Source organism: Gopherus flavomarginatus, chromosome 6 (genome assembly GCF_025201925.1).
Source record: "Gopherus flavomarginatus isolate rGopFla2 chromosome 6, rGopFla2.mat.asm, whole genome shotgun sequence".
NCBI lineage: Eukaryota > Metazoa > Chordata > Testudines > Testudinidae > Gopherus > Gopherus flavomarginatus.
The window spans coordinates 24,189,638-24,205,467 of NC_066622.1; the positions used below are offsets into that span (position 1 = coordinate 24,189,638).

Genomic DNA, 15,830 nt, shown 5'->3' on the forward strand with positions numbered 1-15,830 from the left:
TACTTGTGGCACCTTAGAGACTAACAAATTTATTTCAGCGTGAGCTTTCGTGAGCTACAGCTCACTTCTTCAGATGCACAGAATGGAACACACAGACAGGAGATATTTATACATACAGAGAACATGAAAAGATGGAAGTATGCATACCAACAGGAAGAGTCTAATCAATTGAGATGAGCTATCGTCAGCAGGGGAAAAAAAAACTTTTGAAGTGATAATTAAGATGACCCATAGAAGGTGTGAGGAGAACTTAACATAGGGAAATAGATTCAATTAGTGTAATGACCCAGCCATTCCTAGTCTCTGTTAAGGCCTGAGTTAATTGTGTCTAATTTGCATATTAATTCGAGTTCAGCAGTCTCTCTTTGGAGTCTGTTTTTGAAGTTTTTTTGTTGCAAAACTGGTACCTTCAAGTCTGTCACTGAGTGGTTAGAGAGGTTGAAGTGTTCTCCCACTGGTTTTTGAATGTTATGATTCCTGATGTCAGATTTGTGTCCATTTATTCTTTGGCCAAACCGGACAGTCTCTTCGCAAATGTACATGGCAGAGGGGCATTGCTGGCACATGATGGCATATATCACGTTGGTAGATGTGCAGGTGAATGAACCCCTGAGGGCGTGGATGATGTGATTAGGTCCTATGATGGTGTCCCTTGAATCGATATGTGGACAGAGCTGGCATCGGGCTTTGTTGCAAGGATAGGTTCCTGGGTTAGTGTTTATGTCGTATGGTGTGCGGCTGCTGGTGAGTATTTGTTTCAGGTTGGGAGGCTGTCTATAAGCAAGGACTGGCCTGTCTCCCAGGATCTGTGAGAGTGAGGGATCATCTTTAAGGATACGTTGTAGATCTTTGATGATGCGCTGGAGAGGTTTTAGTTGGGGGCTGTAGGTGATGGCTAGTGGTGTTCTGTTATTTTCTTTGTTGGGCCTGTCCTGTACTAGGTGGCTTCTGGCTCTGTCAATCTGGTTTTTTTACTTCAGCAGGTCATGTCATAGTATAATTCCCAAATCTGGACCTTAGCGTCCAGAATATGGGTACTAGCATAAAGTCCTCTAAGCTTAGTTACCAGCTTAGATTCTGTAGCGCTGCCACCAATCAGGAATTTCTAGGGCCTGATACCCTCTGGTCCCCCCAAATCCTTCCCAGGGGACCCCAAGACCCAGATTCCTTGAGTCTCACAACAAAGGGAAATAAACCATTCCTTCCCACCTCTTTACCTCCTCCCAGATCTTTCCTGCCTGGGTACACTAGGAGATACCGTGATTCAATTCCTTGAAACACAACACAGAGAGATCAAGTTTCTCTCTCCCCTTCTCCCAGAGGCAATACAGATTCAAGTTCCGTGAATCTAACACAAAGAGGAAATTTACCTTTCCCTTGTCCCCACCAATTCCCTGGTATATACAGACTCACTTCCTTTGAGCCTTAACTAGGAGAGAAAAATCAAACAGGTCTGAAAAGCAAAACTTTTAATAAAAAAGAAAGAAAAAAGTAAAAGGTTTATCTTTGCACTTTAGATGGTAAAAAGTTACAGGGTCTTTCAACTTATAAACAATAGAAAGAAACTTTCTCCAGCAGAAACACAATTTAAGCTGCTTTGAGCAAGTACACATATGCAAATGAAAAAAGACAAATTAAAAGACTATGACCGCCTTTTCTTACTTACAATTCTGAATAGATAAGAGACTGTAGCAGGGAGATTGGCAGAAACCTGGTTGCACCTCTAGCCCCGTCCAGGACCCAGAGAGAACAAAGCCAAACCCAAAACCCACAAAGGCTTCCCTCCACACGAGATCTGAAAGTATCTTGTCTCCTGATTGGTCCTCTGGTCAGGTTTTTGGGTCCCTGTTTGTTAACCCTTTACAGGTAAAAGAGACATTAACCCTTAACTATTGGTTTATGGCAGGTGGGTATTGTAGTTTTAAGAATGCTTGATAGAGATCTTGTAGGCGTTTCTCTCTGTCTGAGGGATTGGAGCAAATGCGGTTGTATCTTAGAGCTTGGCTGTAGACAATGGATCGTGTGGTGTATCCTGGATGGAAGCTGAAGGCTGACAAAGGAGGTGCTGTCGTCATCATGAATAGGTCGGAATATGAACAAGAGGCTGCTAGGCAGCTCTCTAACTCCACATTCTACAAGCCATTACCCTCTGATCCCTCTGAGGATTACCAAAAGAAACTACACCATCTGCTCAAAAAACTTCCTGAGAAAGCGCAGGAACAGATCTGTGCAGACACATGCCTAGAACCCCGACCAGGTGTATTCTATTTTCTACCCAAAATCCATAAACTAGGAAATCCTGGACGCCCCATCATCTCAAGCATTGGTACCTTAACAGCAGGATTGTCTGGCTATGTGGACTCTCTCCTCAGGCCCTATGCTACCAGCACTCCCAGCTATCTTCGAGACACCACTGACTTCCTGAGGAAACTACAATCCATTGGTGATCTTCCAGAAAACACCATCCTGGCCACTATGGATGTGGAAGCCCTCTACACCAATATTCCACACAAAGATGGATTACGAGCCATCAAGAATAGTATCCCCAATAACATCACAGCTAACCTAGTGGCTGAACTTTGTGACTTTGTCCTCACCCACAACTATTTCACATTTGGGGACAATATATACCTTCAAGTCAGTGGCACTGCTGTGAGTACCCGCATGGCCCCACAGTATGCCAACATCTTTATGGCTGACTTAGAACAACGCTTCCTTAGCTCTCGTTCCCTAACGCCCCTACTCTACTTGCGCTACATTGATGACATCTTCATCATCTGGACTCATGGAAAAGAAGCCCTCGAGGAATTCCACCGTGATTTTAACAATTTCCATCCCACCATCAACCTCAGCCTAGATCAATCCACACAAGCGGTCCATTTCCTAGACACTACTGTGCTAATAAGCGATGGTCACATAAACACCACCCTGTACCGGAAACCCACTGACCGCTATACTTACCTACATGCCTCCAGCTTCCATCCAGGACACACCACACGATCCATTGTCTACAGCCAAGCTCTAAGATACAACCTGTATTTGCTCCAATCCCTCAGAGATAAATACCTACAAGATCTCTATCAAGCATTCTTAAAACTACAATACCCACCTGCTGAAGTAAAAAAACCAGATTGACAGAGCCAGAAGCCACCTAGTACAGGACAAGCCCAACAAAGAAAATAACAGAACGCCACTAGCCATCACTTACAGCCCCCAACTAAAACCTCTCCAGCGCATCATCAAAGATCTACAACCTATCCTTAAAGATGATCCCTCACTCTCACAGATCCTGGGAGACAGGCCAGTCCTTGCTTATAGACAGCCTCTCAACCTGAAACAAATACTCACCAGCAGCCGCACACCATACGACATAAACACTAACCCAGGAACCTATCCTTGCAACAAAGCCCGATGCCAGCTCTGTCCACATATCGATTCAAGGGACACCATCATAGGACCTAATCACATCATCCACGCCCTCAGGGGTTCATTCACCTGCACATCTACCAACGTGATATATGCCATCATGTGCCAGCAATGCCCCTCTGCCATGTACATTTGCGAAGAGACTGTCCGGTTTGGCCAAAGAATAAATGGACACAAATCTGACATCAGGAATCATAACATTCAAAAACCAGTGGGAGAACACTTCAACCTCTCTAACCACTCAGTGACAGACTTGAAGGTACCAGTTTTGCAACAAAAAAACTTCAAAAACAGACTCCAAAGAAAGACTGCTGAACTCGAATTAATATGCAAATTAGACACAATTAACTCAGGCCTTAACAGAGACTGGGAATGGCTGGGTCATTACACTAATTGAATCTATTTCCCTATGTTAAGTTCTCCTCACACCTTCTATGGGTCATCTTAATTATCACTTCAAAAGTTTTTTTTCCCCTTCTGACGATAGCTCATCTCAATTGATTAGACTCTTCCTGTTGGTATGCATACTTCCATCTTTTCATGTTCTCTGTATGTATAAATATCTCCTGTCTGTGTGTTCCATTCTGTGCATCTGAAGAAGTGAGCTGTAGCTCACGAAAGCTCATGCTGAAATAAATTTGTTAGTCTCTAAGGTGCCACAAGTACTCTTGTTCTTTTTGCGGATACAGACTAACACAGCTGCTACTCTGAAACCAGTCATTATGTTTGATTGAGTTCATCTCTGCCGAAAGCTTGCCTAGCATTTCAAAGGAGTTTGAGGGACACTGATGGGGTGGAGGCAAATCCCTTTCAGTTTGCTGCCATCTAGGAGGCAGGAATTAGCCTCTCTGTTTAATGTATGTCACTGGGAATGCACTGATCTTCCTTTCCAGGTGGGAATGCTAGCAATGCTTAGGTCTGTCTGCATGGGAGTTGCTCACCACTGTTCTAGGTACATCCAGGCAAAATGCCTCTGCTTTGCTACCAGACATGATAGGTGTGTCCCAGGTAGAACAAACGTACTGTCCTGCCCAGTGTACCAGGAAAATCCACCTAAAACACTTCTGCTGTGCTGGCAAACATACCAGGTATGCTCACATCTGGGATTTAGTTGGTTCACGGCCTAGGCCAAAAGTGACATAATCTGGGACTATCCCCTTAAACACAAATCTTATGGGGAGACTAGTCCATCACCTCCCCCAGCTCCAAAGGACAAGCATTTTGCCCATTTAACTCTTATTTTACAACTTTTATTTTCACCACAATCTTTTTAAAGGTTAAATGGAGGAGACAGTTCCCTATTGTTTTTGCATATGTTGTTTAGGCAGTTAGTTCCTTTGCCCATTACTGATGCTGCCTCTTCTGACAAAACCCAAAAAGCAGAGAACACCCCCTCCCCTAAACAGCCCTTTTGAAAGTCTTTTTTCTATACAGCCTCATAGAATTTGCCTGAAGTTATTTGCAATGATTTATTTCTAGGGGAAAAGGCAGAGAAATCCCTCCCCACTTCCAAACTGCCACCTTATTCTAAATGCTCTGTACCCACCCCGCCTTCCCCCCAGCCAGGGAACATCCTCTCCCCTTCCCCCACAGTTGCCATTTTAATTTGTAATTCTCGTACAAGGTGCTATTTAGCCCAGTCTGCCTCCAGCCCTCTGTGATCTCCTCCCAACAGCAACTTCACAGAGACCTTCCTGGGTATTTCTTGCCAAAAAGGGTTAGAAGCTTGATTTTTTTTGGTGACATTAGAGAGGGGAAAATTGGAAGGTTTGTTGGGGAGATGTAGGCCACAACTTTACCTTTGGGCCCTAAATTCTGAGGAATGTAGTTAGTCTGAGCAGGACTTCTGGGATTAATGGGTTTGGGAGGTAATGGATAGTAAGGTAACATTTCAATGGATAGGGACATTCCAGTTACCTTCACTTTTCTTTGTGATGTTGTTAGCTGATCTTCTTGGTACTTTTGCATTCTTTTCCCCCCGATTAAAATGTTAATTTCCTCTTCATCTCATGCCCTTTATTTCCTTGGGTAATGGAATAGATAAACTCGAAAAACCTTTTCAGATTGGATCATGTCAGTTTAGGGAATTTATCTCAGGCTGGCAAAATAACAAGCTGAATGACCTATTAAATATTTCCTGTGACTAAAACTTATGATCTTTCCTTTGAACATTAAATTGGAAATTAAAAATGTAAATCTGAAGTTTTTTTAGGCTCCCTTTCTGTCCTGCAATCTATTCTTGATACCCATTTCCCTATGAAGCAAGAACATTTTACTTTACTTGAATCTATGTTTTCTGGGGCACAAGCTAACAGACTGGTAAACTAAGGCAACAAGAGATTAAGTAATTTATGTAAAAATCACACAAGTCAGTGGCAGGAATAGAACTCTTCTAGGCACCTGCTATAACCACTAAATCACAGTGTTTTGTATAGCCAAGTATCAAACCTATGTCTTGATGCCCAGCCCCTTCTGTTCTAAACACCAGACCCCACTCCATACAGGTCAGTCACTTGTGTCCCACAAGAAGGAGCTTAAATTGATCCTCCACAAACCTAGCTACCCTCACCTTGAGCTTCTGTCATCATTGGCCTAGAACTTCAGTTGCCACACATCCCCAAACTCATGTATCAGTCCCTCAAGTTTGAAAAAGAATTGAAGAGACCTTCTGCTATGGACGCTGCTCTGGCCACACACATCATTGCATAAATGCTGGGATCAGGAAAGATTCCAAAAAAAGGTGATTGCTTTATAAGCACCTCATTTGGGAGAGATCTCCTATCAGATTGGCCTTCCCAACAAGACCTTTCCCTAATATCCAGGTTGTATTCACTCTTCTTTTAACTCTAGTTCCTTATTGTTCATTTTAGCACCAGGGGCCAGTGGGATTAATAATTTCCGTTGTGCTAGACTGTCATCCTGCAGGCATTTTTGTAGCTTTAATTCTGTCACATTTTGCATTATTGGTTGCGCAGAGTGAGTTCCCTCAATGTATCCTGCTCAGTCAGACACTCAAGCCCCAGCACTGTTTTACTGAAGCTAGATGACCCTCGACTGTTAAGAATTGCTAGATCCTCAGGACAGGTTCGAACAAGTGGCTAGATTTCAGATTTACATTTTCTGTATGGTTGCATGGGTACATGTGCCCAAGATCCAGGGGAAGGAGGTAAAAATCACATTTGCTGATTGTATAAAACCAACTTATAATCTCTCTCTCTCTCAATTCAATCTTAAGCATTTTAAATACATGGCAGGAACCAGGTACCAGAGACACAAATGAAAACCGTATGTTCTTTCCCAGAGGATCATGATCTATCACTTAAATTAGACCCTTAATTTATGGTAAAGTTTGAAATCTCACCTTTCCCAGTAGAACCTTCTGCCAGCCGTGACCCCTTCAAATACAGCTTTGTACAACTTCAACAAACTAGTCACACTCCACTGAAGTTAGCAGAGAGAATAGCTGAGTTAGTAGCCTCTTGCAACTGCTGCCTCTGAGTTAAGGGCAGCACGGTCTCTTCATTCAGCACCTTATTGTCACCCCAGTGCTGTCTCCTCCTCCTCCTCCTGCCCTGAGGCTGGGTTTGACACAGGGTGAAGTGGGTGTTAATGAGAATTTTGCCTCAGTACAGATGAGATCATCTCAGAGGGGTGAGGGGGGGAATGCTTGCCCCCTTCTCTGGCTCCCCACCAGCACAATGAGTGTTTCAGGATATTCTGGGAATGTGATGCAGCGGAGTATTAATTATTTCCTGTTTGATTATCAAGATGATTTTTCCATTTAATTGAGCACTCCTGCCCCTGTCATCCTTGTTTAACCATCTGAGGAGGGGGAAAAAAACACATGCCAAAGCCTCAGGGAAGTATCAGTGACACTTCTGGATGAGTGACATTCTCAGACATCAAATATATCATGCTGTAAAAGGTTTTCTGACTTTTAAATGTGCTGCTTTGGAGCCAGCAGCCTGGCTCCTCCTGGCTGGGGTGATGTTACTGTGATATGCTGGCAAGTGATACATATCACATCACTGGGTGCTTATCCCTTGTAAGTAACAGTACTTCACAGGGCTACAGCCCCTTCCACAACAGCATCTCAAAGCACTTTACAAACATTAATCAATTTAACCACACAACATGCCCCACATGGGTATCATCTTCATTTGTTGATGAGGAAACTGAGGCCCAGAGAGGTGACATGGCTTGATGAGTGGGGCATAAGGACTCAGGAGTCATAGTCCCCAATTCCATGGTCTCATAATTATTATGTCAAATTATTACTTCACTGCGCAGGAGATGGACTGGATAACCCAACAGGACTTTCTAGCTCTTCTCTAATTATTTGCACATTTCTAAGACACCTATCACCATTATGTACATTTAGAACAACAACAGGGCCTCCAAGAAGGGTATTCAGATACCTGTCCCCTCGCCACAGATTGCACCTACTGGCTCCTGAGCCGTTCAGTTGGCACAGTTAATTGCAGCAGTAGTGTTGCTTGGGCCCTTCCACAGCTTATTTGGCGGGCTGAAGTCTTCTGAAAGAGATGAGTCTGTGAAGGTTGCAAGACTCATGCATGGCTTGATTATTGGTGACACAGTGTTTCACAGATAAGGTCCTCTACCAAAAATGGCAAGCTCCCATGAGGTGAGACTTGCATGTGGTCAGCCAAATATCATCCCGAGACCAATGCTGTCACAGTTGGGTATGTAGGGAGAGATGGTCTCTGAGTCAAGGTACAGCCCATCAGGGCTTCAGAGAGAAGGGCCAGGAGCAGACACAAAATTGACTTGGAAGCCATCATAGAGTTTGGGCATGATGTGCCCTCATCTAGCCCTTATGCCTAGTGGGGAGGAGGCTATGTGCTGAAGCCCTTGCATTTCCTAGGCAGCCTTCAAGGTCAGCCCAAATTCAAGGTGAGTTCTTTAGCCCCCTAAGAAATGCTCTCTTTGGCAGCTTTAGTGAGGAGGCAGGCTCAGATCAGCCTCTTTCACTGCTGAACTGTGTGTGGGGGGGGCAAGAAATGAACAACTGGGATCCTCCCTGCCAGTCACCGTATGAGCTTTAGGAAGGCACTTTACAAAGAATACCACCACAGTCTGACAATGATAGAAAGTGGCTGGATGCCAGCCCGTGGCTTCTTATGTGAAATGAGCTGGTGGGTCTTCAGCCTAGTGTGGACTGGTGTTGCAGAACCACCACCATCAAGTTGGCATTAACTGGCATCTCTGTTAGGCTCAGCCCAAAGAGCCAGTGTGACTGATCTCCCCTCTCACCACTAGAGAGGACCCTGTCGAGGTTCAGGCTGAGACACACAGACAGTGGTGGGGTAGATGGGGGAGCTTGCCCTGCTGCTGCCTAAGCACATAAGCTGTTCTTCTGATACGTGGGAATGAGTCTCACCATCAAGCCAGCACTGTCCACTCCACCGGCAGAAATTCACATCTCCCCCCCACAACTGGGGGTCCTGACCCCACTCTGAAGGCAGCAGTGTGTAAGGATGGCATGCTATGGTAATTCTGTGTTGCTACTGGTGGGGCACCACCTTCAGAGCTGAGCGCCTGGCCAGCAGCCACCACTCTCCGGCCATCCAGCTGTGAAAGCAGGGCAGAAGGAAGGGTGGCAATATCATAACTCCCCACAATAACCATGTTACCCCCCTCAATCCTTTTTGGGGTCAGGACTCCAGTTTGAGAAATGCTGGTCTCCCCCATGAAATCTGTATAGTATGGGGTAAAAGCACACAAAAGACCAGATTTCATGGTTCGTGAATTTGGTAGGGCCCTAATTATGGGATGAGGCTGGTGACAGCAGTCACAGTCACACTCACGCACAATGGGAGAAAGCCAGTTGTGAGTGAATAGATCTGCTTTGCCTGGCCAGTTACTCCTGTCACACACACTGGGGGTCTTTGTCTGATGCTATTAATAACCGTGTTCTGCAGCTTAGGCCTGGAAGGCTTCGGTCTGTGTTAGGGGACCACTGAACGGCCCCCGGGGCTCCCCACTCAGAGGCTGACTGGAAGTTGAGTTGATGTGGTTGCAATGACACATGTATTGGGATACCCCTTGCTGTGCCAGCTCTTGCTCAGGCCAGGCTCAGATTTCCAGCAGCCAGAGTCACGCCCTAGGCCACGCTGGGCAGAGATGGGTTATTTTTAGATATTTTTGGTTTAACTTGTGTTTTGTTGAGTGGGGGCTGTGCCTGGCCCAGGAGCGGAGTAGGGAGATGGCGGCTGCTTGAATGAGTTGAGGCTGCGTAGGACAGGCAGGTCCTTTGGTACAGTGGGTGCTAAAGCACCAGGATCCGAGCCTCAGGTCCTGTGGAGTCTCCCTTTACTGGTGAACAAGTGCAAAGTGCTCTGAGCACAGGACAGGGAGCAAGAAACTCTTGTGTTATACTGCCAGCTCTGATACTGCCTCCTTCTGTGGCTCTGGGCAAGTCACTTTCCCTTTCTATGCCTCGGTTTCCTCTTCTATAACAAGGGACAGCAGATACCTGGGGATGCCTCACAGTAGGGTGTTGGGGGCCATTTGTTCATGTCTGTAAAGTGCTCTGAAGATTACATCTACTATAGACTCAGCCATTTGGGTATAGAGTAAGCACTGCACAGAGGCCAAAGAGTGGCTGGACTGCGGGACCTGTAGGGTAAGAGACCAGAACCTCACTCTGCTCCCATATGGGTTAAAGACCCTGCTGGAAGCGCAGGGCAAGGGGTGGATTCTTCCTTGGTGTGTCCAGGAACTGTTAGGGACCCTCCTTCATCCTTTGCTCAGAAGGAGCTGAGAGCACAGTCTGCCTTCCAGCTCTCCTCCCATTCTCAGTGCTGAGCCCAACACAGAAACGTGCCTACTTGATGCCTCTCATCTTTGCAGGTAATGGAGAATCTTGTGTTGTTGCTTATAGGGTCTGTCACCGTCTGAGGGCTTCCATTGTTGGCCTTCAGGGAGGGCTGGGTTCATTTATGTACCAACAGCCTGTCCTGCTTTGCTAGCTGAAACCATGAAGAGGGCAGGAGAAAGAGAATGCAGGGAACAGAGGCCTTCCTTATTGAGTGAAATCTGCCTGCCAGCTCGTCAAAGCAGCTGAAATTAGACTGAAGGCGCAGATTCATATTAAGCATTGGAAATGTTATACAGAGCCACGGTCGCAGTGACACAGCGGGTGCCGAACACATAAGCATTGGAGCTCTCATGCCCTAGCCCTTGCTGATGACTAAGGTGCTGACGTGGGCAGAGTGTCACCCAAGAAGTCACACGCTTGGTCATGTGAGTGAGGTGTGCAGCACTGTGAGTGGAGCCAGAGCAGAATATTAACCTTAGTGGGCTAGGTTCTGTAATTAGCTGGCTGCAACTGTAAAGACACAACAAATGGGCAAAAATGACCACATCCACTTGACAGTTTGCTGGGTGAATTTCAGTTGGCAGGGCACTCGCTCTGGATTCCTCAGCAATAAACCCCAGAGGACAAGGGTCATGTCCTTACAGCCTTGGGGCCAAAGTGTAGGCAGGTGGTTACCAAGGAGGTGGTTACCAAGTGCAGCCTTCTTGGAGTGGGAGGGAAAAACCCCGCTTTTGCTCAGAAGATAAGACTGCACAAGTCGCAATACTGACTGCACCCTGGACACCACCAGAAAATGAGAGGGGGTTGTTATTGTAGGGTTGCTCCCAGATGCTAGACTGCATGTACTGGTTAGTTATTGAAGGGCAAATTGCCAAGAGCTGGATCATCCTAGTATAGCTGCATGTGAGCACCAGGCACTCATGTTGGTTTGCTATCCTCAGGTCACCCGTGAGTCATGGCTTTTCATATGACAAGGAAAAAACAAATGCAAGTTTGTGTTTTTCAAAGAAATAAAAACAGAGCACAAAGATTTAGATGGGCTTTGTAAACTGACTTAAGAACAAAGATTAGGCGTATTTTGGGCCAACAGAACTTCAATAGTTACCCTTTCAAAAATAATTATTTCAGGTTTAGTGAAAGGCACTGAAAGAAAGCAGATCCTCTCCCATTTAGTTAACTTAAAATGGGGATCTCACCAGCAAAAGGGACAATTGGCACTTGATTCTGGTGCTGTAATGCCCAGTCCCTGGCCTGGGTATACTCCATTGAACTCTGAGGGATGACAGGCTAAGTCGGTCATTTCACAGCAGCTGACTGATGACACGTGTATATTCCTGACCCAGACAGGTGGCTTGTTACTTTTCAGCCAGTCGCAGTAGCAAGTTCAGACTTGTGTATGAAATTGGGAACAACCCTCATACACTCTCTATGGAGCTCGTTAATGGCAGCTGTGAGTCTTGGCACCAACTTGCTCCTCTCTATTACAGGCCAAAAAGCAAAAGGGCTGGATAAAGTGATGGAGAGAGAGAGAGAGAGAGAGAGAGAGATTTCTAAAGGCCCCCAAATTCCAGCAAGTGAAGAGTGTAGAAACACTGAGGCAGCGATGAGCAAGAGGTTCTGTGGTGGGTAGGGAGAGGCACAGCATTAACAGACAGACTGGTAAGCCCAACAGAAATGAGGTATCACAAACTTTTATTTGCCAGATTTTGAGTTTTTGCACTATATGTCATGAAAGGCACTTGACAGAAAAAAACAAACAACCCAGCATGACTTGCCTCTAGATTCTGTAGGAGCAGTTCAAGACCAGGAGCAGTAACAAGCCTTGTACAGTGTGTACCTGAGCAACTGGAGTGACACAAAGTAACACACTCTGGATGGTGCTGCGAGCTGCCTGCTTTGCTTCCATGGTAAGCAGATCGAGCAGCTACAAAAAGCAACAGAGGGTGGGAGGCTGGGATCATAGTTACCCTTCTCTGAATCTATCCAGACAAATCTTCCTAAAGTCATTGCCAGGCAAGGTGGTATTTTGCCTCTTTCACAGCTGTTGCCAGGTGACACTGTAGTGAAACTCATCTCTGGATGCTGACAAACACTTCCCCCAAAAAGATGCAGGGAATATGCTGATAAGTTTATTGATGATCTACAGCAAGGTCACATGGGCCCAGATGTAAGGAGGATGATGGTTCTCAATTTCCAGGGGACCTTTACGGAAAAAGCTGAAAGATTGTTTCCATTGTCATTCTTGCACATCACACAGTGCTGGATCCCTGTGAAAGCACTGGGCACTGACCCAGGCATCCCATGGGAGTGGCCAATCCATGCAGGCTGAGAGAATGTCTGTCCTCAACTGAGTCAGATGTTTTAGTGCCCATTACTGTAACAGGGGGCTTCTCACTCACACCCATTCTTCAAAGATCTAAGCACAAATTCAGAGGAGGTTGCTGAAAGCATCGCAGCACAATTCCAGCCAGCTGGGCAGGTGACATGATACATCAGCAACTCTAAGATATTGTTGGTTACTTAGGACTGTGTCAGGAGCCAAGACCTCAGAATTGGGCCATTACCAGAAAACACAGTAGTAGTAGTCTTTAGTAAGGATCTGAACTGTAATCAAAATGGAGATCCAAGTAAATGCACTGGGATCACAACAGTGCTGCATACGCATGTCTTCCCAGGCATAGTACTTACCCTGTACTGTTGAGCCAGGCAGTCTTTCAATAGCAAGACTGCCGCACCACACGAAGCCAGGCACTTTGTACCTAGACTTGAAACACCAGTCACATTTCCCTCAACTACACCTGTTTCAAGCCACTCCACATGAACATGAGCCTATGACTACAGAAACAATCTTTTAAAGAGTCACATTGTGGTTCCCCAGTGAAATCTGTCTGTGCCTGTGTTTCAGCCCAGGGTGTTCCCTCATTAGTGATCATTACAATAACTGCATCAGATTCCAATTACTGCAGCTTTAAATGACACCTCTCTTGCATTCAGACACACAGACACGTTGTATACATATATACACACACAGTGCAGCAATATATAGATATCATATACACACCCACCCACTGGAATGGTTTCAGATCTGACCGTTACCCTTGTTTCCCTTTTCAGAACAGCTGTGTAAAGATGGGAGGTTTGTATTGACACTTTACATAACTGAAAGAGTGCGAGACTGTCCAACTGGGGGCACAGCGTTTTGGGTGGGGAAAAAGGGTGATGGTATAAAACCAGGATTGCAAACAGTCTTTACAAAGCTTTTTAGAATGTCGTACGATGGCAGGAACTTACAATAGCATAGCACCATCCTCAGTGTTTCCCTGATCATTCTCATAACATGGTTCAGCACCACTAAGATAAAGAAAAGCATTGTTAAAATGGCTGTGGATCAATGTGCATCATACAGACAAATCCACACACGTACACAAACACGCTCTGGCCTTTGTTTGGGTTTCTTCCAATACTGTCACTCTTGCTTGAGAAAGTTGGTTACTGTTCAGGATTAAGGTGAAACTTCTTCAAATGAAATTCATTTTAGAGAAGGTGGGGAATGTTTCCTTTGATAGATTTGTTGCTCTTTCACAGCTGTCTATGCCTCACCCAGTGGCATAACAAGGACAGATGTTACAGCCTTAACCCCTGTGAAGCCCCGGCCTGGAACCTGAGAGGTTAATTCAATTAGTAATTAAATAAAAATCATGATTTTCCAAATCCCAAGTCTCTACATAGTGTGAAATTTGCAAATGGTCCTGACTAGAGTTTATCTGAAATCCAGAATTAATTTTTACAACATCCTGATTTCTTTTCTTTAATCAGAAGTCTTGGATATTCCCAGTGACCTCTGTAAAATCACCTTTGCCTGGGCACAAAATTGCACTGGAGGTCCAGCCAGGTGTGAACTGAATTTCCCAGCAGCTGTTTTATCCCAGCTGAATGTTTGCAGACATCAAGCAGCACACAGTGCAGGGGAGCAGCACACGGGAGATGTAGCTAACATCCAGGATTTGGTGGAGGCCAGCAGGAAAGTGCCTTTAACAAGCCCCACTCACCACCCTTAGTTACTATAAAATGGTTTGAAAAAAAAGGCAGAGATGATGGCGAATGGAGTGTGCAAACAGTCTGGTCCTACCGGAGCCTGGAGATTTGAGACACCAACCAGGTCCTTTCCTTTGGCAAATCCTGTCCTGGAGCAGAATAGATTTCTTGGGGATCCAGAGGGAAATGCTGTTTTGGAGCAGAACAAATTTCTTGGGGATCCAGAGGAAAATGCACAGACCATGAGAGAGAGAGGCTGATCTCCGCTGCCAAACAGTAAACCATATTTTGCTATTTGCAACATGCTTGTCTGCGAGGGCTTCTGAGCATGGAGCTAAGAGAAGAGTTGGGCTGAGAATGGTGGAATTGCCTATAGAGAAGGTCCCTGGCTCTGGCTCTTGCTGAGGGCCTGAGGAGAACTGACACCTAGTCAGTCTCTTCCAAGCCATGAGATCACCTCTCTAAGATTCAAGGGCTGCCCAACTGGGTTGTGTTTCCTCCTCTCCGATACAGTCCAAATGCCTGGGATATGCCAGGAGAGGAAGGCAGCCTGTATGCCTTTTGGGTGGAATTGCCAACAGCCCAACGAGTCCCCCCAAAAGACAAACAGCAAGAGAAAAGAAAGCACAGAGTTACAAGCCACGAAGGGGCATTTCCAGTGCCTGGGGGATGGAGTGGCGCAGCTTCCACGCAGAAACCAAGAAGATTTTACCCTTTGGAGAATTAACATCATGCAAACTTTGGCATTGAATCCAGGGGCTTTGTGCATTTATGCTGCCATTCACAGCTCTGCTCATTGAGCGAGTGGTTCACCAATTCCACAGGAGCAGTTTGGCTAGGAGACATTCAAGCTGGCTAGTCCATTTCACAAGCAGGGGCCCGCAGGCCTTTGAACCAGAAATAAAGCAGGTGGCCATATGAACAGGTTTGGACCAGCTAACGCCTTGTGTGTGTTCTTAATCTGCATCACATAAGTTAAAAAAGCTCTAATTCAAAACTGTTGGCTTTTTAAAGAGGTTACAGATCTTTTTTTTCCATTTGATAAAAATTTCACCTTAATTTAAAAATAATAATAAAAAAGTAAAACCAAGAGCAGCACAAACACATTACAAAATAGCACCAAGTCTCTGCTCCAGCAATCTGACATGTGGGGCAGCGCTGCAGGGAGCAGAGATGGCAACAAGGAGAGTCTCAGACCAAACACACCATGTGTGGCCGGGACCTGGGGGAGGCCCAGAGTAGGTTCCTCTGTAGGAGCCTGTAAGAGTCTTTCACTCAGAGAGCAGGTGGGGTCTTCTCCCCCTTTGGTCAATTCCTCCTTGGACAGGGAAACCCCACTAAAATAGGGCAGTTTACACATTCCTCTTCCCATCTGATGTGTTGTCAGCAGCAATTTGGGCATCTGCAGAGAAAGAGGAAAGAGCAGTAAAAGCAGACGACTAGGATTTAAGACCCCTACACCCCAGCACCTAAACAGACTGGTGTTACAGCCTCCTCATTTTCACCTACATTCTGGGCTGAATCAGCA

At 45.6% G+C, this 15,830-nt stretch overlaps 1 protein-coding gene across 1 annotated transcript in view; it reads right to left on the reverse strand.

Moving 5' to 3' along the window:
- Positions 1-11,971: 11,971 nt before the first annotated feature.
- The window catches only part of COL7A1 (collagen type VII alpha 1 chain), a 107,243-nt gene continuing 103,384 nt past the window's right edge, over positions 11,972-15,830 (reverse strand). The window contains 1 exon segment of the mRNA XM_050959081.1: positions 11,972-15,704. Within this exon segment, the coding sequence (XP_050815038.1) occupies positions 15,655-15,704 (50 nt within the window). The 3' untranslated portion in view covers positions 11,972-15,654.